Source organism: Schistocerca piceifrons, chromosome 2 (assembly GCF_021461385.2).
Source record: "Schistocerca piceifrons isolate TAMUIC-IGC-003096 chromosome 2, iqSchPice1.1, whole genome shotgun sequence".
Classification (NCBI taxonomy): domain Eukaryota; kingdom Metazoa; phylum Arthropoda; class Insecta; order Orthoptera; family Acrididae; genus Schistocerca; species Schistocerca piceifrons.
In genome coordinates this window covers 686991509-687016701 of record NC_060139.1, presented here as the reverse complement: position 1 = coordinate 687016701, position 25193 = coordinate 686991509, and the positions used below count along the sequence as shown (strand labels likewise).

General features: G+C 41.6%; 1 protein-coding gene across 1 annotated transcript in view; it reads left to right on the top strand.

The window, feature by feature from the left end:
* The window catches only part of LOC124776772 (protein dbl-1-like), a 90639-nt gene extending 79852 nt beyond the window's left edge, over nucleotides 1-10787 (top strand). Inside the window, exon 3 of the mRNA XM_047251909.1 lies at nucleotides 10338-10787. Coding sequence (XP_047107865.1) covers nucleotides 10338-10523 — 186 coding nt within the window. The 3' untranslated portion in view covers nucleotides 10524-10787. The remainder of the gene's footprint in view (nucleotides 1-10337) is intronic.
* The last annotated feature ends 14406 nt before the right edge of the window (nucleotides 10788-25193 follow it).

Genomic DNA, 25193 nt, shown 5'->3' with positions numbered 1-25193 from the left:
CACGCTTGCATTCTTGACAACATTATGGCGAAACCAATTTCATCCCTCTCAACAGATTCAGAGTTGATGATAGTTTCTGTAAAGAATCACCTAGGAAATTTCTGAGTATACATGCAGGGTGGTGAGAAGTAGTCTGACAAGACTGTAAGGGTGTTACAGGGGTGGATGTACTGAGAACTAATTGTTTAGAAAAAATGCGGAACGGTATGCCATTTACGAATTATTTGACATTGAAGTTAACCAGTCAGGTCGTCGTGCTACTAAATTCCAGTAGCTGACAGAGGAGTTGTCACCAAGCATGTTCGTCAATCCAGCGTGTTCCTCAAGCGTGTTCCTCAGTCCAACGAAACTTTCGTAACTTAAATCTATCACTTCAAAAAAAATTCACATCTTAACCGGTTATGGGCATTAGAAATAGTGGTTACTTACGGATCCACAGATGTGTGTGCATATCTGCATTCTAGCGTGTGCAAGTGCTTGAATTTGCGACCTGATTGGCTAACTTCAACGTTAAATAACTCGGAAGTTGCTGTACGCATCGAATTTTTTTCTTAGCAGTTATTTCTCAACACAACCCCCCCCCCCCCCCCCAACTGCAACACGCGCACAAGCTTTTCAGACTGTTTCTGATTGAATTCCACTGTGACTTTGATGGTTGTATTTATTGCATCACATATGAGATCACGTCTTCTTTACTGGTGGTAAGATTGCATCAAATTTAGAGATCAGAAATGTATTGCTCATATGAAATGTAGTGTTAAAATTTATTTAAAAAATTAAATAGAATAAGTTGGAAATTAGTGAGCACAAAACGGATACAAGAGGAAAGAAAACTGTAGAAAATTTTCACCAAAAACAGGAGCAGATTGATGGGTCAGGAGGAGAGACAGCAAGGAACAGGCAACCTGTCACAGAAAGGAGAAATGGAAGGGTATAATTGTAGAGGGAGATAGATATTAATGTAAATATACGTGTAGATTATTATATGTAGGAGAAGGTGCATGGGAATGCAAAGTTAAATACAGTACAGCAGGGGAGGGCGGAACCAGACTGCTTCAAGACCGAGCTGTGGCTGAATACTGGGAACAGTTCTTGGCAGTCTTCACGTTTTTGATACTAGTAACTCTAAATAAAAATACGGTTGTTGGTTGTAGTTTGTGTAGCTTTGTTTAGCCACTACCTTGAACTCGAGTAAACGAAGGAGCTCTTCTGTGACTGGAGTGCAAAAACTGAAGTTAAGAACAGATTAATTTTGTACATTAACATTCATGTCTCACATATCTTTCTATTTTAAGGCTGTGGCTGCTTTATCCGGTTTCGTAATACTATTTTAAGTTTCAGTACTAGACTTTCTCATGGCTGTTAAAGTTAAAAGTGTTTTGTTTGGAGATCGTCGTTATTATTCTGCTACAATTTTTTCGAAAACTCTTTTAGAATGCAACATTACATGATACGTGTGACCTGTTCCTATCTTATATATGGGCAGAAAGCTACTTTCGACTCTCCAAATATTAAAAAATATGCTTCCGTTTTCAGCGGATAATTATGGTGAATACTTTGACACGCCCTTGAGACAGAACGATGTTTACTTCCTGCTTTCAATGTTTACCCATTTAGTTTAAAGAATTTTACTTTTAATTACTGCTGTTAACAGCAGGCGCACATCAACGTGTTGTTATTAGAAGCGATAGAGACGTCGCATTCAGTTCATGAAAATATCGTTGATTGTAAAAAAAAAAAAAAAGGTTCAAATGGCTCTGAGCACTATGGGACTTAACTTCTAAGGTCATCAGTCCCCTAGAACTTAGAACAACTTAAACCTAACTAACCTAAGGACATCACACATATCCATGCCCGAGGCAGGTTCAAATGGCTCTGAGCACTATGGGACTCAACTGCTGAGGTCATTAGTCCCCTAGACCTTAGAACTAGTTAAACCTAACTAACCTAAGGACATCACAAACATCCATGCCCGAGGCAGGATTCGAACCTGCGACCGTAGCGGCCACGCGGTTCCAGACTGTAGCGCCTTTAACCGCTTGGCCACACCGGCCGGCCGTTGATTGTATTTAGGCACTCGAGTGCCTCGGCAACTGTTCTGAACTTAATAGTAGGACATAATAAGCTGTTTCACTCATGCAGTAGCCCAAAATAATGTAGTTCTTTTCGGTGTAGCTTTGAACTACAGACAGAAATTAAGGTATAGCTTTTAACTGTAGTCATTAATGAGAGAGCCTCTTAACACTCGGTCCTGCAGCTCCATTACGGTTAACGATAGGAATAATTACGAAACGCATATGCGGCTCATATTTAGCCTCCACAAGATGAAATGAATGGAAAGGTAATATTTGTGATACGTATAATTATTATGATTACTTCTTTTGAAATGAAAATATCAACGAGACATGTTTTTCAGATACAATGCCCTCATTAAACTCAGGAGCAAATGGATACAAGATTACGTATCAAATTAAAAAAAAGAAAACTTCTCTGTCTCTTTCTCTCTCTCTTACGCACGCGCACGCACGCTCGCACTCACGCGCACACACACACACACACACACACACATACACACACACACACACACACACACACACACACACACACAGTTCTCTCTCTCTGTCTCTCTCTCTCTTTAACACCTAACACAAACACGCGCAAATTTTGTCACAGGAGATGAATGTCTCATAACTAGATAAGATTTTATGTTTATGAATATCAGAAAATACCCATAAAACAAGGGGAATAACTTTTTGAGAGGAAACTTTAATTCCGTAAAAACTGATATAAAATAGATTGACACGTTAGTGAAGGCGTCATATGAAAGATGTCTAGGAAAAGCGGTATAAGACTTCTGGTGCATTTCTTCTCTTTATCGGCCAAATAGGGATTAAACTTTTATGAGGGACCATTAATTCAGCATATGATTTTTTTCTGTTCACTCTCGTACGATATAAGAAGTAATTTGTCCGCCTAGGAAGACTGAAAGTACAAAGCAGCAGGGAAGAGTACTGCGTAAGCGCCAAGAAATGCCACTTCAGAGAAACAAACCACACTCTTGAAATGTTTTCGTTTCAGCAGTGTTGGGGATAACAAAAAAAGAAAATCAACTGACAGAAACCAAATCTGCACACTGTATGACGAATAAGGTTTCGTTGCACTGGTGTTTATTATAAGTCTCACAGGTGAGATGTACCTCATTAATTACAGGCAAAGGAGTAATTACGAAGCAAAGTAAGCGCTACAGTTACCTTGGCTACACTAAATAGCCTGCTGTTTACTTCCTACTTTTATATTTCTTTTACACGATCACTTAGTTTTTGTTTTGCAGGATAGTAGTATTCTACATCCGTAGCAATAGCTGCCTGTTTAATACCAACAACCTACCTGTCAAACAGAAGGTAGTCTTACTGCTAAAGAGATAATTGATGGAAGGAAGAGACTTTTTGAGCTTGTAGGGGTTACAGTGTTATAGGTTTAAGTCTGTCAAGAGTTTGATGACACTGTACAACCAACAATTCAATAATCTACTGTCTAGAAATAAACCTACAGCTTAGCTGCATCAAGGTGCTACAATCTGCATATAACAATGCACTTTGCACTGTATTTGTACTCAATAGAAAGGGTTCCTAGTAACGGAAGTAGCATACACAGTATCTCCCGAAAAGTAGATACAGATGAACACGTAGATTCCGTCTGAACAACGTCGTCTTTTATGAAGCACGATGTGATTATACGAAATATCTTCGCAGGTATGTAATTAGCTCGATGAATACTCGAGTAACAGAATGCAGCACGCCATACTGGACGGTGGATTGTGAACGAAAACGAAACTAACACCGAGTGTGCCTTAAGGAAGCGTAGTAGGACCCTTAAACCCTTAACGTTCTCCATATACATAGGCGATTTGTGATATACGATCAGCAGCACTACGAGATTGTTTGCTGGCGACCCTATTGTCTACAGGGTACTAACGTATTTGGGCTATCCTAAGGGAATGTAAAAGGACGTGGGCTGGTGTAATGGTTGACACCTCTCTTCAAGCGTAGGTGAATGAAGATAATATCTTTAAGAAAAAGAAAGAGACAGATTTCCGTTACAAGGGTGTGGCATCGTGTAAGTATTTAAGGATATAATGCCAATAAGCGATAGGAAATGAGATGATACATTAAAGTGAATATTACGTGAGACGAAAGGGGTATTAAAGCTTGTGGGAAGGGTCGTCGGAAAATGCACTGCACGTGTAAAGGGAACGGCATGTAAGGCTCTACAGCGAATAATTTTAGATTGCTCCAATGCTGCTAGAATATTAACAGGACAGTATAGCACTGTGCAACAGAATTTAGGGATAACTTTCTAGAAACACAATTGTCTCCCATTGCGACATAAAAGTTGCAAATAAGGCTCAAAGACGCCGAAAACCTTTCTCTGTAATGGTGTAAAAGCGTAGCGCCTTCAGACGTCACTAAGCTGTCGACGCATGGGAAAAAATGGACAGAACTTAGAAGTTCATGTGAGACATAATGTGGTTTAATTATGTAACACTGACACAAAATTTAACCACAATTCAGTCCAAAGCGACAGTGGACTTGTTAATCGGTGGGAAGATAGTCGCACCAACTCTTACGCACATTTCATACATTATTTTGACGGTTATGCGGTGAAAGTTACAGCTGCTCTCAGCCTTGAAATCACAGTGTTCTCTTGTGGGTGGACGAGAAAAATATTGCTGAGACACCACCGTTGAGAATCTGGCGTAATAGCCTCATAGGGTGGCGTGAAGGGTGTTTGTTAATGACGTCAGCCCTTCCATTGAGGCACTGATTCCAACACATTCACGGTCGAAAACGACAGTTCGAAGGCAGTGCGATGAGCAACATGATGACAACATTGGCAGTCTTTGAAATTGGTGACACCACACGGACAAAGACCCTCTCGAAGTACATCGTGGGGCAGAAGCTCCACTAAACTTCATCACAGCCTTCGAAGTGCAGTACGATCAAATTATTGTTCTGGCATACAGTGTGGAACCACTAGGGTCCGTCCAAAACGAATAGACGAAGTATATATGTGATCTAAAGCAACGAAGAATAATTTTGCTTTTTCGGCCTTCCTATTTCGCGTCCTGTTGTAGCGTGATCATGGAGCAGTGTCACATTGACGTATGCGTGATTAAAACAGAGAAGTATCCATCTAAAGGACGCCCCGACCCCTCACCTCTTCCCTATTCGGCAAAGTCCTAGGTGCCTCCCGCACACGTATGTTGATAATTTTAAAAGTGAATGGTTACAGAGACAGTCTGTAAAGTGGTCAGAGGCTCCTGCAGATAGGCATCCCCATGACAACACTGCGATCCCAACTGCCTGCCTGCTGGCGCATCGGACTACTGTACAGGTTGACTCTTTAAACGTTAGTTTTTAAAATTCTCAAGAGAGGTGGTCAGGTGGGACCGGGTTTCTTTGACCTGGTGGGTCTTAGAGGCATCGTTTCAAGTTACATAGAGTGATTTTGAACGGTCCCGTTGTATTCCTAAGGGGTGGTAACAGGTTTATGAGGATGCAGCCCCTTAATGTCCTTCCGAGGGTGTCGCAGTGTCGAAAGTCCTCCTATTGCTCATCGCACTGCAAAATGTCGTTTGTGACAGTGAAATGTGTGAATATCAACGCTTCAGGGAAAGGGGTGGCTTCATTGACTCCCTTTATCCCACACCTTGAGACCTCTTCCCACCGATGCCGAGCGGCGGTGTGTCTGCAATGTTTTCCTCGGCCACTCATAAGAAAACCCTGTGATTCCAACATTGGGCGACGCGATTCTGATCTCCATCGCAGCGCCCTCAAAAGAAGGGGGTGAAATGAGGGTAAGGCGGAGTATGACGACCTTCCCATCGTGCGACACTCCTCGGTGGAGTTGGGTAGAACTGTGCAGGAATTTGTTGCCAATGTAAGATCATTAACCCACGTTACAGGTCAAATGAACTTCTGAACTGAAACCTTTATTTTCGCGTGTGTCGACACATAGGTATTTGAAACGTCGTCGTGACCGAAGGTGACGTTTGCATCACTACAAGGATATACCCACCTTTGAGTCAAATTTCAATGTTATAGGTCTCAGTGGGAGGCAATTAAAGAGGTTTCAAAAAAGTGATCCTTCAATTCTGTTGCGCAGTATATACATAACCTTGGGTATATTAAATGGCAAAACTTAGAAGAAAGCCGAAGTAATTACTGCGAAACCCTGTTGGGTAAATTTAGAGTTCCTCTATTTGAAGGGAAACCGCGTTACCATTCTACTGTCACCACCGCATACGCTGGTGAGCCAAACGATTTTGACCGTTATCCACCGTGAGACTGGTGTTGAGGGTTCCTGAAACGGTGATGAAAGAGTATAAGCCCAGCAGAGACAGATGAGGAATCATTCTAACGACGATACCATCCGCAGATGGGGAACTCCACTGACATAAGCGACTTTGAGGAGAGAGATATAGTTAAGACCCGGCGACTGGGAACGAGCACCTCCGAAATAGCTCCTATTGTCTTGAGCACCTAAGAAAAGCAGCGATTGAGGGACAGCATGGACGGTGAATCCATGACTAGGTGACCTCATCGTGGGCTGTGGACGTCGGAGGTTCGCAAGTTCTGTAAAGCAAGATTGTCATTGTCGGCGATCCTTGACAGGTCGTCTGTGAGACTACAACGCTGGCGCACGGCGCACGCACAGCGTTCTGCGCACATTGTCGTACATGAGGATCCGCAGTAGACGGACCCTTGCTCATTCCCACGTTGGTGGAACGAGATTGCCAGCTGCGGTTGCAGTGTTCACGGGATCACAGAGATTGGGCCATGATTGAATGACAAAACTGTCTCCTGGTCGGGTGAATCACGTTTCATGTTACCCCACTTCGACACTTGTGTCCGGCTACACCATCTTCTAGACGAATAGTTGCGACACGGACGGAGGCTGGTGGGGCAGTATTAAGTTACGGGAGATACATGCCTGGGTTTCCACGGCACATGTGGTAGTAATCGTAGGCAGCACGATATATGGAGACTAAGTGAACATCATTGTGGACCTCCTCTGGTCCTTCATGCTTGATGTCTTCCTCGATGGCAGTGGTATCTTCCAGCAGGATGGCTGTCCTATCATAAGGCCAAAATTGCGTTAAAGTAGTTCGAGGAACATGATACCGAGGTCAGGCTCATGTCTTGGGTAATAAATTCATTTGACCTGAACCCGACGAAACACATATGGGATACTAAAGAGCGCCATCTCCGCACCTAAAAACCATCCGCCCGTAATTTACGCGAATTGTGTGGCCTGGAACGAGACATTCTGGTGCCACATACGTACTTAAACCTATCAAGGACCTGTCGAATCCATGGCACGCTGCTAAATTGCGCTCCAAAAATAGACGAGCCTGCTACTTGACTATGGGTCATAATGTTTCAGAATAAAATTCAGTCATCAGCTGGACAGATATATTTATTTCAGTTTCCTGATTTTGACGAATAAATTTGTGATCTTCAGAAGCTTAGTTTTGCTTTACCAGACGTTAGTATCTTCTTCACAGAAGCGTAACGCCATGATATATCAAAAAATGCACATATTGTATGAGAGTATTGTAAACACAGATCGACAGATTAATAATTTACAATAAATGAATGACACCTATGTACACGTGAATCTGAAGTCACACGAGCACCTGCAGGTTGTAGCAGCAACTTAAAGTTATTGGTCTCCAGCTTTATTGCTTAGCGGGTGGCCTATTTAGTTTTGACATGGAAATTGTCTTCGTAGTTTCAAGCTTTGGTACGATTCCCATTGGCAGAATGTTTTAATAAAACTATGTAAGTCATTTTTACGTTATTTTACTGCATTGAAAAAGAAACTCCGGGTGTATTTCATCAAAACCTGGTGGTCAATCGCAGCAGTTGATTCTTCTTTTCTGGTAGAAGTACAAGAAAATTCCGTGTTAAGTTGTCCTTCTTTATGTAGCCTCTAAATTCCCTTTTATTTTGATGCGTATTTAATGACCTCGGAATTTTATAATAATTATAATGCCTGGTCTGGTGTAGATCCTCGCGCATGTGTTAGGTGCTTCCCCCGAGCTTTTTCAGCACACTCTATGGTTGTCCGTTTGACTTTTGGAAATTCAGTTTTTTGATTGTCTCCGTCCTTCTATGTCCATCGTACCCATTTTCCAGAAGCTCTTCATCAGTATGAGAATCACTGTATTCCGTATTGGTGTTATAGAGCTCTTTACATATATAATTCCATTCCGAAGTGCATTCCTGTCGGGTGCCTTTTGGAATCCACTCATTATCTGTTAGAATGAGGGTGCCAAAAACACGTCATAACTGCATTCGGTGAACCCTTAAGGGAAGTGCATGTATACCAAGTCTTCAACAGTAACCATATCCATACTACTGCGTATGACTCTTAACATACGACTAACACTGGCAGGAAAATAAAACCCGCGATAGAAGGGACCATTTCGTACGAAAGCCTGAGAGAGAAGAGTAAAGTGCGCTTTAATGTTGTTCATACCAAGTTTCGTGCGTAAACAGAACAAGATTGTTTCCAAACAAGCAACATACAACACACTGTCGACAGTTTCACTTTTCTACTGGTGTTTTCAATTCAGTACAGATATCGGGATAAGAGGTCAAACTAAATGGAATGCCTAACGAGCCACCGTTGGTGACAGGTACTTTGTGCCGAAGTACTCAAAAAATATCTGTGAACGTATACCGAAATGTTGTCGGTGGCGTTCAGATACACCCTCTACGCAAACAACTGTTAAGCAGCTGCAAGCGCACGTGTCAAATACTTTACGTAGCTTTGAGAAGGTTGAGCCTGCTACACTACCGCCCACTAAAATTGCTACACCACGAAGGTGACGTGCTACAGCCGCGAAATGTAACCGACAAGAAGAAGATGCTGTGATATGCAAATGATTAGCTTTGCAGAGCATTCACACAAGGTTGGCGCCGTTGGCGACACCTACAACGTGCTGACGTGAGGAAAGTTTCCAACCGATTTCTCATACACAAACAGCAGTTGACCGGCGTTGCCTGGTGAAACGTTGTTGTGATGCCTCGTGTAAGGAGGAGAAATGCGTACCATCACGTTTCCGACTTTGATAAAAGTCGGACTGTAGCCTATCGCGATTGTGGTTTATCGTATCGCGACATTGCTGCTCGCGTTGGTCGAGATCTAATTACTATTAGCAGAATATTGAATCGGTGGGTTCAGGAGGGTAATACGGAACGCCGTGCTGGATCCCATGGCCTCGTATCACTAGCAGTCGAGATGACAGGCATCTTATGCGCATGGCTGTAACGGATCGTGCAGCCACATCTCGATCCCTGAGTCAACAGGTGGGGACGTTTGCAAGACAACAACCATCTGCACGAACAGTTCGACGACGTTTGCAGCAGCATGGACTATCAGCTCGGAGACTATGGCTGCGTTTACCCTCGACGCTGCATCACAGACAGGAGCGCCTGCGATGGTGTACTCAACGACGAACCTGGGTGCACGAATGGCAAAAAGTCATTTTTTCGGATGAATCGAGGTTCTGTTTACAGCATCATGATGGTCGCATCCGTGTTTGGCGACATCGCGGAGAACGCACATTGGAAGCGTGTATTCGTCATCGCCATACTGTCGTATCACCCGGCGTGATGGTATGGGATGCCATTGGTTGCACGTCTCGGTCACCTCTTGTGCGCATTGACGGCACTTTGAACCGTGGACGTTACATTTCAGATGTGTTACGACCCGTGGCTCTACCCTTCATTCGATCCCTGCGAAACCCTACATTTCAGCAGGATAATGCACGACCGCATGTTACAGCTCCTGTACGGGTCTTTCTGGATACAGAAAATGTTCGACTGCTGCCCTGGCCACATATTCTCCAGTTCTCTCACCAACTGAAAACGTCTGTCAATGGTGGCCGAGCAACTGGCTCGTCACAATGCGCCAGTCACTACTTTTGATGAACTGTGGTATCGTGTTGAAGCTGCATGGGCATCTGTACCTGTACACGCCATCCAAGCTCTGTTTGACTCAATGTCCAGGCGTATCAAGGCCGTCATTACGGCCAGAGGTGCTTGTTCTAGGTACTGATTTTTCAGGATATATGCACCCAAATTGCGTGAAAATGTAATCACATGTGTGTTCTAGTATAATATATTTGTCCAATGAATACCCGTTTATTATCTGCATTTCTTCTTGGTGTAGCAATTTTAATGGCCAGTAGTGTATTTCTAGAGATCACTAGGCCTCAGGGCCCCACTGGCAAGCCTAAAGCGCGACCCCCTTGTGTTGTGTTGCAGAGCCTGGGCTGGACGAACCACGCGTTCCTGCAGTCGCTGGTGCGGTCGCTGGGGCAGGACGAGGTGCCGGCGCCGTGCTGCGCGCCCTCTGCCCTGTCGGACCTGACGCTGCTCTACAACGACAACTCGGTGGTGGTGCTGCGTCGCTTCCCCAAGATGACCGTGCTCTCCTGCTCCTGCCAGTAGCCTGCCCGCATGACAATCTGATGTAGAGGTGGCAGGGGTAGCGATTGAGAAAGCTGTGCAGGGTCGTCTGCCCTGCAGTATACTGCTGCAGCGGTCACAGTTTCACCTGGAGTGTGTGGGCCACATCAGCAGACTGGGGGCCACAGTGTCTGATGCGCACATGTGCTCGAATAAACACGATTTATGTGGACCATTACCTCGTTCTAGACTACCCGATATAGGATTTGGTAGCTGAAAAAAAAAAGGAAACAGTGTCCAAAGTCACTGCGTTCCGTTGGACCGCTGGAACTACTGAACTGTTCCCAAAGACATCCGGCAACGCCTTCATTTTACCAGAAGAAGTGGAGTATGCTGTCAGGCTATCGAGTTGTGGTGCTGTGTTGTGCTTACTCCGAACATTCGCTACCCTCACTGAGAAGGAAGCTAGGATGAGCGCGCAGAAGATGATACAGTCCTAAGTCACGTCCAGCATAATAAAATTTGAATGAAATACATGTAGGCGTTCACGGAGTGTTTCCAATGGAACAAAACTGTGCTGATGTCAATTACATTTCAGACTTTCCGTAATCCAATCCGAAAGAGCACGTTATCTTTGCCTATCCAATGCAAACAACGAAATACATCTTTTTCCCTCGTTTCTTTCTGTTTCAGTGACAATAACCGTTATTTTCATCAACGTGTTTCAGTGAAACAAAAATACAAATGTTTTCCCAATTTCATTCATCTTAAAAAAATAGAATGTGATAAATGGAAGGGTGCCTCCAAATTAAACATCCAATGCATTTACTTCGTACAGGTGTATTAACAAAATGGAGAAAATTAAATAGGTCTTTTGCGATAATTCTATTGAAACAGAATACTTGTGTGATAATATGGCGCTGCATGTGAATACATGACGATATATGGCAAATTTTACAAGATGACTATCTTGAATTTCAGTTCTGTCCTTAGCGGGTTCATGACACACACAGCACTATTCTCTAAAAATATGTCATAATATCGTGACTATCTCTAGACACAGCGAGAGAGCCAGTGTATGTGATTCCGTACATCACTGAAAAGATTGTTAAATACTGGAAGCATACTTTTGTTTTCCACATAACGTGAATTATCTCTGTGTGGTAGAACCTAGTGCAAATACTAACTGACACTGATTAGAGCTGCCTGTTCTATAAAACAATAATAGGCAATACAAGAAAAAGTCTTTTGCTCGCAAAGTTATCAACCTTTGATTACTGCAATGTTCCTAGCGATAAGAACAGATATTAGGTGAACACTTTGATAGTGAAAAATATTCCATGTGTATCTACAGGAGCAGGTTTCGCATCAAATGTCATCTCCCGTGGTCGTGAGTGTCGTTTAGACAACAGGAAAATATCTTCAAAAACTTTGATTCGTGTAAATTTATGATTCATTTAAGACCATAACATGTACCTTCTATGCAACACTAATTATGTGAAGATCATCGATAATAATCTATGTAATCCATTAGTTATCATGGTCCAGAGCTATTTATTACATAAACATGTAATTCATTTATTGTATTGAAGCATGTTAGTACAAACTGAAATGCGATTGTCAGTGAATACTGACAACGAGTTTGATTACATTTATGTACAGTAGATGTATAGGAGCTACAGTGCCCACAAATGGTAACTGTTAGAAGTTATTATTAGTGAGTGCATAAAAATTTAGATGACATGTTTAACATTTATGTAATGTTGTATGTCGAAGTTTAATGTATGTTGTTAGATCTTTAATGGTGTCTGTTAGCTTCTTAATATGTTTAACATTTATTGCCGTTTCAATCATGAAAATGTCTCTGAAATGTAATCAAAATGTAAATAGTTAGAGAATATGTTATAATTAGTCACATAAGTAAAGATACTTTACTTTAATATATAATGGAGCTGTCTGGACATCGTCACGTGAAATCGTAGCAGTGACAAGTTTACATAATATATGTTACTCTCCTTGTTAAATTAAGGATACTTGTCTGAAGATTTGCTTATGCTGCAGTTAGAACAAAACATTAGCTGAAATTCTAATTCCTTCAAATTCTTAGAACGTTAGGTACAATTTGCATAAAATTGGTTCTCTATGTAAATCAAACAACAGATAATTTCAAATGTTCTATTACGATTTTGGCTTGAGTAGAACCTGTACATTAAAAGACAATGCAAGATTATAGCTTCACATAACTAACAAATTTGTAAATGCATGAATACTTCATTAGAAATAGTTATTGTATATATTATTTTGCAACGTAAGTCTGGGAATCCTGACCAAAAACAACGTATGTAATTTAAACCAAATAATGGAGGTATGATTCAAGACAGTAGACAAACATATGTGGTACAATATGATTGTAGATATAAAGCAGTGAGATGTTAACAGACGTAAAGTAGAACTTGTCGATTATTCCTTCTGGATCACTGAAGAAACTGTATCTGAAGTGTAAAATACAAATAAATCCAGATCTCTTTCTGTACCGCAAATCTACATGTCCATATGAAAATTTAAAGTATGAAGATTGACTTATAGTAATCCAGAGATTACTGTTCTGCATCTATCAAAATCAGTTGCATAAAGTGGAACGAAATACCAGCGTAGCTAAATGTGATAATTTTAATATCGTACCTGCATTTAATAACACTGAGATATTAGTATTTAATCCTTTTGTAGATTTTAGTACTATGGAGTATAGATTCCTATACGTATTGAAATTTGAAATTTCTTGAAAATTTTGTAAAACTGGTCTTGTCTTGCGTACATATTGCGCGTTCACATCATTTAATGCACATGCTCTTGCCAAACGTGTGTTCCCCTTCTTTATGTATTCGAGTAGGCAACAATTCGATGGCTTTGTGCTATCACATTAATTACACTTGATGGGAAGAATGTAATTGAATCTCTGCTGTAGAAAGTAGAAAATTCCGAATAGGGCTGTCACATATCCGTGCACATGTGTTTACTATCAGCATTTTAATTTAATAAAACACTGCACCAGTCAATCCAGAGATGCATGTCGAAGGAAAATGTTAAACCTTTCCTTATCGAATATAGACTGTGAATGTGCAGCATGAACGTAATTGGTAGGTATCTATTGTTTATGTCTAGGACAGTTCCAAAAATCCGACTGTCTGCTTCCTATGGACTAATACAGTATGTTGCTTATCGTCGTTGGCACTGATAAGTGGTGTAGCATAATATGAGTGGTAGTTACAATACATGTTCCTGCGGCATAAGAAAAACACGCTGTTGTATGGTATGGAAACAGCAAGCATTAATTTTATTGCAATTAGATTCATACAGCTGTATATTATATACTACCACATACTACAGCACAAATATACCATAATTTTCATTTTTGAACGTGGACAGTTTGAGTTTTATAGTCAGCGGAAGAGTTTTATAGTCATGTTCTAGAAACTGAAATATTTTAGAAAGTGTCATTTGTTATTCGAAGAGATTTTCTCTTCGAACATTTAATTGGCTGGGATAATATTAAATTTCACAGCTGTCATTTATTTAGCTACCAAACTTTCTGCCTTCAACTGACTGGTAGCATTTTGAAATCGTTCCTTCTTGTGCACTAGATTTTCATGAGCAAGATTATAAGCATGTTATTTCTAAGCGACTACTCTTATTGTTATCTTGCCTTGTGATAGCTTTTTTACCAGTTAACTGGAATATCCTTTTTCATTAATTTTTAGCACAAACAGAGTTAAGTCTAAGACGCAATGGCAGATAACTGTACAAAAAGTTGTAAACAAGAAAAAAATTGCTGAAGAAACCTTTGAAAGATATTCCATTATTAACAGTATGGAACATTCTTGGTTTAGCAGAGGAAAAGGCTCTACATTTTTGATACCACAAGATGTAGAAATCATTTTATAAGACAAGCCTGAGGAGAGATGTACCTCATAATAAAAAATAAATGTAATATTTCAAACACAACAGAATGGGAAACTATAATCTTGACAAATGCGACACGCGGATACGCTGCATATTTTCTGTGTGTCCTCACCAGTCGTCAGTTATCAAAAGCAACAATGATCCCATTATTCAAATCTTAGCCACGAGCTGTTCACGTTTCCTGTATTTTAATCACTTAACTGAAACAATTTTTGCACTTCGATGTTGAATTAGGGTTGAATGAACGACAACACCGCGACTTCTATTTTCGGAAATACGTCTCTGTGAGTATTGCATAGATTAGTCCACATTCTTTCAAGAAAATCTTCAGCTTGTTGCCAAATAATACCTCATTTACGGTTCTTGTGAATCTATTGGTCAAAGTTCTTAATTATACAGCGTTACTTCTTTAGATACTTGTTTGTAGTCTTTAGACTGTCAATCTTCAAATATCGATTGTATACAGTCGCAGATGTTTATAGGTAGAAAACTTTGATGATTACTTGAACATAAGCTTTCCCGTATTTTAAAATGATTTTTGATCGACATTAGCCGTTCGATCTGGAATACTTTATTTGTAAATATGAAGATAGTCGGAGTTACTTTCCTGCGATGAATACCATAACGGGCGATCGAAAGGTTTCCGTTCGAAAGTCGGTATGCGAATCAGGCAAAATAGCCGTGAGCATTAAGACGATCATCTCACCGACGCACATGGCATGGTTGAAGACACCCGTTGTTAAAACACAGCACCCGTCTGCGTGAAGAAGTCCATAACTGCCTGCTGCGCATCCTTAACCACCTGGAATCGTCGACCGGCGTGATTATTGCATGGGGATAGATCAGGACTATGGGGGGGGGGGGGGGGGGCCTTGAGTGTCTCCCACTTGAGTTGGAGTAACTTCTGCATTACGATGTTTGCATGGGTTTTAATTCGTGAGTGGTGTGTCTGAATATGGTCCCTATTTTGTTGTTCGACGGAACTCGATTTGCACATTAGTTTTAGAAAAATTATCGCTTGTTCTGTCTGATAGTCATAGCGCCATAATAAGGTAAAGCAGAACCATAAAAAAACGGAATACATCGCTTTAGCTAATTACGATACCGTATCAGATAGAAGAGCCGGTAATTTTCGTGAAGCTAGAGTACGAATAGGGTTTTGCACGAACAACGAATTTGTCAGACACACAACTCATGAAATAAAAACCATTTACACCACCAGGGAATTATAAAATCTAATGTGATGAGTATGAAACCTTCTATTAGGACACAAACAGGTAGATGTTTCTCCATCAGATTCAGAGAGCACACAAACATACTCGAGAACTATAGACATTCATTTAGTGAACATCTTCGAAACTACAAACATAACTCTAGCAGCATCGAGGAATCTTTAAAAGTAATACTTAGAGTAGAGCAAGACAGATTAATGGACGCTCTAGAAGAAATCAGAATTTAGAGTGTTTTCAAAGAACAACCACAATACATACTCAATGAACAAAGAGACCTTAGCAATAAAAAACTTCTCGATTGTTTTAGTCGGTTACTCTAATGTATTATAAGAGCACACTTTTAGATGTGTCAAGCTGTCGTGATATACACAAAGTGCTAAAAACTACAAAACTGCAGTATATAAAATCATATGCTGATGTGCGTATTACGTTGTTATCTCTGCCTAACGTCAGCCTACATGTCAAAATCCTTGGAACTGTTTGAATGCTAACAAACTGCAAAATTGTTTGTATGTACTATTAATCCCACTTTACGCTGTCCTCATTACGTTGCATTGAGTTTTGTAGGTGCTTGACAATGGCACAACGATCAAATTGTAATCGTAAAATAAAACATTAACAGCTAAAAGCAAGTAACAAGCCATAAAAAATTACACATCATTTCTCACATATACAGGCTGTTAGTAAACGATATCGATACAATTAGCGGTGGTGTAGAGGGTGTTGTGAGAAACAAATCAAGGATGGGAATCCGTGTCTGGAAACATCATGCACTGACACTACAGAGCGTCGAAGTTGCAGGTGCCGGCGCCTGTCTGTAGGCTACCCCTTTAGCAGCAACGTGATGGTACGCTGACGAATCGTAGGCAGAGCGTCTCGCAATGTTGTTTGGTGTTTTGTGATTGCGACTGATTGCCACGATAGTCAGTGGAGAAGCTCGTGCTAGCTACTGCCTAGACAGACCTTGTCTCCTGTGAATGCAGTTCTGTGTCACCTTAGTCAATGAAGCCTTCGAACACACGTTTAAATTGACAGTTTATCTTTCACCTGGACCCCTCGAAAATCTCCACCTTTTTCAGCACACGGGAGAAAAATAAACTGCGGATGGAAACACGTGTCTGAAATTGACATTCACTGAGGAATGAGAGCATCCCATTCATAGGAGACAAGGCGGCTTTACGCAGCAACTAGCTCTATCTTCTCCACTGCCGATCACAGCAAGCGGCCCGGAACCCTGAATAACAAACAACGTTGCGAGATGTTTCGCCTACGGTCCGTCAGCGAACGAAATCATGTTTGCTGACGAACGGATGGCCTAGCGACAGGTGCCTGGGCCTATAGCTTTGATGCACTGTAGCCTCGTTGGATGACGTTTCTAAAACATGGGTTCCTAACCTCAGCTTGTTCCTCACGGCACCCTTCGAAAATCCTCAATATTTGTCGGTATCGTGTTGTAGCACCATTTATATTGCTTCTCCGTCTACATAATTTTGAACAAAATTTGCATACCGAACAATTTGCACTGTCATCAGATTTCGAACATCCTGCTCTGATATAGCCTACTCAGTCTATGTATAAAATGGCGGGAATTGCAAAATAGCCCATGTTTCCGCCAACTACACAGACATCGCTGTGAAGGTTGGGCAATTGTCTTAAGTATAAGCTGTCATGGAATCGAAAATGTGCTGTATCCTGTTGGTATCAGAATCAGAAATTGAAGATGGCAGACCGGGGTTACCGGCATAGGCTCAATGATGCCATACTACATAATGGCGACCGAATATGGTGGGCCCTGGAATATTAGTACAACCTCAGTGACGTCAGAAACCAAAATAGCGATTGGAGATGGCCACCTGTGTTTTCCTCCAGCCTGACGTCAGACTCCAAGATGATGGATACAGTATACGCTGGAAAAGCCTGCACTGTTGGCAATCACTTCTTCACTGAGTTTAAAATGGTCAGAAATTCAAATTGTCCATTTTTTTTTTTTTTTTTGAGTCTTCACTCTTCCAACTGGTTTGATGTGTGCCCCCAGTAAAGCCTCCTCGTGCCAACCTTTTCATCTCACAGCATCAGTTGCAGCTTTGAGGGTTGTATCCCACCCAATCTCTGTCTTCCTCTACAGTTCTATCCTCTAAGCTCCCTTTAGTACCATGGAAGTTTCCCCCTGATGTGTTAACCGATATCCTGTCATCCTGTCCCTTCATCTTGTCAGTGTTTTCCACATATTCCCTGCCTCTCCTAGTCTGTGGAGACCCTCCACATTCCTACATACCTTACCTTATCAGTCCACCTAGTTTTCAATATTCTTCTGCAGCACCTCATCTCAAATGCTTCGATACTCTTCTGTTCCAGTTTCCCACAGGTCATGTTTCACATACAATGCTGAACTCCAAACGTACATCCTCAGAAATTTCTTCCTCAAATTAAGATACTAATACACTTCCCTTGCCCACGAATGTCCTTTTTGCCAATGGTACTCTGCTATTTATGTCTACCTTGCTCCGTCCTTCATTGGTTATTTTGCTGCCTAGGTAGCAGAATTCCTTAACTTCATCGACTTCATGATCACCGACTATGATATGAAGTCCCTCGCTTTCTCATTTCTGGTACTTCTCGTTACTTTCATCTTTTTTCCATTCACTCTCAGTCGATCTCCGTGTCATGAGATTGTTCATTCCTTTCAACAGATTCTGCAATTCTTCTTCCCTTCAACTGAGAATAGCAATGTCATCAGTGATTATTACTATTAATATCCTGTTACCTTGAATTTTAGTCCCTGTTGAGCCTTACTTTTGTTTCGTCATTGCTTCTTCGACGAAGAGAATAAACAGTACGAGCGACAGATTAAATCCCTGTCTTACATCCTTTTTGATCCATGCACTTCGTTCTTGGTCTTCCACTCTTATTGTTCTCTCTTGCTTCTTGTACGTATTGTACGTTGTCTTGTCTTTCTCCATAGGTTTTTCCCTATTTTTCACATGATTTCGAACATCTTGCACCATTTGACATTGTCAAAAGCTTTTTTCAGATCGTTATATCCTACGAAAGTGTCTTGGTTTTCTTTAGTCTTGCTTCAATTATCAAAAGAAACGTCAGAACTGCCTCTCTGGTTCCTTTACATCTCCTGAAGCCAAACTGATCGTCATCTAACAGATTCTCAATTTTCTTTTCCATCTACCATTTATATTATTTTTGTCAGCAAATTGTATGCGTGAGATGTGAAGCTGATTGTGTGAAAATTCTCGTACTTGTTGGCTCTTGTAATCATGGGAACTATGTACAAGATGTTTTTCCGAAGTCTGATGCTCTATACAGGGTGTATCATAATTAATGGCGTAAGCACATACAGTTGAAAGTACACGATACTAGAAGCAAAAAAGTCTCAGTAAACACAGGGTCGAAAATGCATAACATAAGATCTACAAGCAATTTTTCATCTTAGATACTGTGAAAAAAATCTCTTCTACTTCAAGTTCATTTGCTTTCCTTATTTTGGGGAGTGATAGTATGGACCAAATTAAGAAAAAAACTGTCCAGCAAACATGTGCTGTACAACGCATACCTTAAAAGTTACGAGCACTTGATCGTTAGAAGACTTGTGTTTCAAAGTAGCAAAGATTAACAAGTGCTCATAGCTCTTAAGGAATGTATTTTAGAGCATATGTTTAATGGACATTTTTTTCTTGTTTTGGCCCATACTACCAGTTCCCAAAATACGGAAAGCACAGAACGTGCAGCAGAAGAGATCTGTTTCACAGTATCGAAGATGAAAAATTGCTCGTAGCTCTTAAGCTATGCATTTTCGACCGTATGTTTACTGAGATTTTTTTGCTTCTAGTATCGTGTACTTTCAAATGTATGCGTTAACGCCATTAATTATGATACACCCTGTATAATGCCAATCTCGTACATTATACACGGTGAAGTGAATTATCGCTTTTTTGTCATTTCCCTTAATGACTTAAGGAATTGTGTTGGAATGTTACGTATTTCTTCTGCTTTATTTGGTTTTAAATCTTCCAGAGCTTTTCTAAATTATGATTCTAATACTGGATGTCCTATCTCTTCCCTATCGACTCTTGTTTTTTCTTCTATCACGTCGTCAGATAAGTCTTCTCTCTAATAGAGGTCCTCAGTGTACTCTTCACCCTGTCTACCCTCTCCGCTGCATCTGACCGAGCGATGTGACGCAGTGGACAGCACACTAGACTTGCATCCGGGAGGACGACGGTTCAAACCCGCATCCAGCCATCATGATTTATGTTTTCGGTGATTTTCCTAAATCGCTTAAGGTAAATGCCGGAATGGTTCCTTGGAAATGGCTCAGCCGCTTTTCTTCTTCATTCTTCCCTAATCCAAGCTTGTCCTCCATATCTGATGACCTCGTTGTGGACGGGACGTTAAACACTTATCTCCTCCTCCTCCTCCTCCTCCTCCTCCTCCTTCTGGTCCTATGCATTTGACAATGGAATTCCCGTTTCGCTCTTCGTGTTACCGCCCTTACTTTTGATTTAACCAAAGGTTGTTTTGACTTTCCTGCGTGATGAGTCAATCCTTCCGACAATCATTTCTTTTTCGATTTCTTTAAGTTTTTCATGTAGTCACTTTTCCTTAGCTTCCCAGCACTTCCTGTTTATTTCATTCCTAAGTGACTTGTAGTATTTGTATGGAGCGTAGCCACGTATGGAAGTGAAACATGGACGATACGTAGTTTGGACAAGAAGAGAATAGAAGCTTTTGAAATGTGGTGCTACAGAAGAATACTGAAGATAAGATGGGTAGATCACATAAATAATGAGGAAGTATTGAATAGGATTGGGGAGAAGAGAAGTTTGTGGCACAACTTGACTAGCAGAAAGGATCGGTTGGTAGGACATGTTCTGAGGCATCAAGGGATCATCAATTTAGCATTGGAGGGCAGCGTGGAGGATAAAAATCGTAGAGGAGACCAAGAGATGAATACACTAAGCAGATTCAGAAGGATGTAGGTTGCGGTAGGTACTGGAAGATGAAGAGGCTTGTACAGGATAGAGTAGCATGGAGAGCTGCATCAAACCAGTCTCAGGACTGAAGACCACAACAACAACAACAACAAGTGACTTGTATTTCTGTATTCCTGAATTTCCCTGAACACTTTTGCAGTTCCTTCTTTCGTCGATCAGCTGAAGTATTTCTTCTGTTACGTGATTGATCCGCAGTTACCTTCCTGCTACCCAAGTTTTTGTTTTCAACTTCTGTGATTGCCTTTTTAGAGATGTCCATTCCACTTCAACTCAACTGCCTACTGATCTAGTCATTATCGCCATGGCTACAGCCCACTTCTCTGCCCACTGATTCTTTCTGTGTATTCTCTTAAACTCTCCATTAATAACATATTGTAGCGTGAATCTATATCTGCCCCTTGGTGCGCTTTACAATCCAATGTCTGATTTCGGAATCTCTTCCTAATCATGATGCAATCTAAATGCAATCTTTTTGTCCCTCCCGGACTTTTCCAGGTATACCTCCTCCTCTTGTGGTTCTCGAACAGAGTATTCGCTGTTAGCATCTGAAATTTATTGCAGAACTCAGTTAAGTCTTTCTCCCCCCTCATTCCTACTACCAAGCACAATTTCTCCTGGAACAATTTCTTCTACCTCTTTCCCCTAGAATTGCATTCTAGTCCCCCCATGACTATTAGATTTTCATCTCCCTTTACGTACTGAACTACCCGTTCAGTATCTTAATATACTTTTTCTGTCTCTTCATCATCTGCTTTCGACTTTGGCATGTATATCTGAACTATTATTGATGGCGTTGGTTTGCTGTCGATTCTGATGAGAACAACCCTCTCACTGAACTGTTCACGCTACGTTCCTACTCATAATGACTCCTACTCCCGCTACACCGTTTTTCGGTACTTCTGACATTTTCCCTATGGTCGTCTGACCAGACATCCTTGTTGTCCTTTGCATTTCATTTCACTGACCCCAACTGAATCTACGTTAAGCATTAGTATTTCTCGTTTCAGGTTCTGTAGCTTTCCTATTTCTGAAATTCCAGGCGCTGACTCATAGAAAGTTACCCTCTCATTGGTTATTCAGCCTTTTTCTCGTGGTCACCTCCCCTTTGGCAATACCTTCCCCTAGACCCACATGGGAACTAGTCCAGAATTTTTTACCAGTGGAGAGATCATCATAACACTTTTTGAATTACAGGTCACATGTCCTGTGGATACACTTTATTTATCTTTAATGCAATGGTTTTCATTGCCTTCTGCATCATGTCATTAATCATTACTGATTCTTCCGCCTTTTAGCGGCAGTTTCCTACCCCAAGGACAAGAGAGTGCTCTGAACCTCTTTTTGTACCTCCGCCTTCTTTGACAAGATCGTTGTCAGAATGAGTATAAATTCTTATGCCGTTACTGATGGTTTTGCTCGAAATTTAAGCAGTGGCAGGTTTCGAACTAGGGACTGAAGACTTTTTGGTTACTACTCAAAGACACTACCCCTAGGTCACGGATGCACTAGCCCACACGCATTTCATACAGAACCATCTTAATTCAAATTCAGTTCAAATTCAAATTCCAATTAAAATTGCAATTCGAATGCAAATTCCAATTCAGTGCAATTCAAAAATCAGGAGCCTACATTCCATAAGATAAAAATGTTGTTAGTCTTGCTGTGAAAGTTTAAACATTTGCCTCTTTGACGTTAAAGTTGAAACAATTATCCCCAGCCCTCTGACATCACACTTGAAGTAATTTTCGCCGTAAGTTTGGAACTGGCTTCCCTTAGGGTTAAGTCCACTCAGTGTGCCATTACCACCTCAGAGCGCGCAACAGACAAGTGAGTTCGGAACGCCACCAATCGCGTAGCCAGTTTTCGCAGCACCATCAGCCACTGGCAGCCGCTGCTGTGCGTAGTGCTGCGCCACGCTGGGCTGATTGGGGGCGCAGGCATCAAGTCCCATTCGCCCTGGAGTTAAGCCACTATCCTCCAGTGGAAGCTCCGTGACCAGAGACGCCGCACACGTAATGCCAATTCAACTGATTAATGAGAAGTACAGAATAGGAATTCCACTTTTCCCCTGTTGTATGTTTATGGTGGTACTGCAGCCACAGGCCAATGTGCTCGGAGTAAAAAACGACGACCGATTCTGCAGAGGGGGCCCAAAAAAATTGGGAAATGTACATTTTTCCTTCGGAGAAGCGGGTGAGGAACAGTGGCTCAGAAACATTAAGAAACAAAGATTGTGTTATGAGACGAAGAATTTATGTGTACGATGGATGGCAGCCATTACACTTGCAGTAACCTAGTCAGTTACGCAGTTCCATCAAACATGTGAAGTTGTATGCACTGGGCATGAATCAACAACATTTGAGAGCAAAAATGTTTTACATAAAATGACAAGATGAACGCAGCAGATTACGTATGACAGGGAAATGCGACGTTTTTTGCAAGATTAGTGCTCGACATCCCACTCGTACACTACATTTCAAGGCGAAATAGATTCTCTCATTTGCAGGAGAGTGCAACATCATTTAGTCGACGTAAAGCGTAGCAGAGGCTGCCGAACGGAGAAAAGAGTACTAGCTGCGTAGCGAAAGTGTGGTTCACGGGCTCAAGTGTTCACGAGTCCGATACGCCAGGCCGCATGTACCCTGCCAGGTAGACAGCAGGCCACTTTGTGACTGCAGCCGGCTACGGCCACGAATCAGAAGTCGCTTACAGTGCTGCAAGACATAGAGAGGCGAGAGTCGGATGCTAACGATTTGTGAGAGGTTTTCGTACTCGTAAGCGATTTGTGTGGAAGCCTACTTCCATTTGCTGAAAAATCATTGAATGTATGTTTTCGATCGATATTTCTTGTCGTACTTGCTTCATAACAACTCCAAAGAAACCTGTATAACTGATTGTACTAATTTTGTCTACGTTATCTCCTTTAGAGTACACGGAATTTTACGAGAACCATTCGAACAAATCAAGTCTTCCATCCGCTTCTCCTGTACTCGAAGAAGTCAAAGAACCACCCCCTTCTAACTGTCAAAGGTTTTCATGATCATTTTACGCTATTTCACACATTTTTCTGTACTTCATCTCTCAAGAGCATACCGTTTACGTATTTAGTTGGTGATATAGCTTTAACACTATCAAAGTCTGGAGAATGATATTGTTGTCAGTGTTCACGTAATTCAGAGATGCTTTTGGCTTTAATCAATGGCTTCGGTAAGCTATCAGCGTATCATCTATCACAGCTTCTTACAGTTTGTACTCACAAAAAAAGTGTATTACCAATAAGAATCTCACTGGCCAACGCAAAGAAACCGAACTTCTTGATGGAAAGAGACGTCTGCAGGCATCAGGGTTTGAGGTTTGAACTTAACAGCTTACTGCTGATATTGTACTAAGATCGTGAAAGGAAAACTAGCTCACCTCGATCTTTGTTTCGCAGTATCTGTCAAGCACACGGAGAAAAATGTTTGCATATTGCATGTGGAATCTCACCAAATCCTGCCACCAGCTCAGAATCGCTCCAACTACGAAAGACGAAACGATTAAGTGTATGTACAAACTGCCTAAAACTGTATCGGACATGATGGAGAAGATTCTTTTGGAATTTTGATACAGCGCCACACAGTAGGGCATTCCCCGCAGTTCATCTACATATAACCGCAACATCCTACACCCAATAGCACACAATGTAGCAGTTACCAGAAGTGCCACGACTGTATGTATCAGACTACCATCACAGTGAAGTATTTACTCCCACAAACAAAATGTAAGACGATTCAGTCCTTCTACGACAATCACCTGTCGTGAGATAATTGTCTGCCTTGTACATCGTTTGTTTACATTGTATATTATTTCCGATGAATGTGGGTGTGATTCCTTCAAGGCCAAGGAAGGAGATGGTCATGATAAGAGACGACTGCCGTTACGACTTACATGACATTCTACAGACCGATTTACGGTTGTCAGCAGATCTAGCAGAAGGAATTCTACAGCAGTTTCTCCAGGAGGTAACTGATATACACACACCAGAAAAAGTTTTGCGTCACCTTGGTTCCCAGAACTCCCGAAGATAGACGTTGACTGGGTGTGGATATTGTATCACAGACACAGTCCCTTTGACTGTTCAGGGATGTCACTACACCCGCCCAAAGATGTAAACAACCATGCATGAGCAGCGACTATTGGACAGAGGGGGTCCGACAGCCGATCAGTTCCAGCCATTCCACCAGGAAGGAGGTACACAGCTCATGTTGTCTGTAGTTCAACCATGCCTAGACGGTCAATGCTGCAATTCGATCACGTCCGCATTGTTACTTTGTACCAGGAAGGGCTCTCAACAAGGGAAGTGTCCAGGCGTCTCGGAGTGAGCCAAAGCGTTGTTGTTCCGACATGGAGGAGATACAGAGAGACAGGAACTGTCGATGACATGCCTCACTCAGGCCACCCAAGGGCTACTACTGCAATCGATGACCGCTACCTACGGGTTATGGCTCGGCCGAACCCTGACAGCAACGCCACCA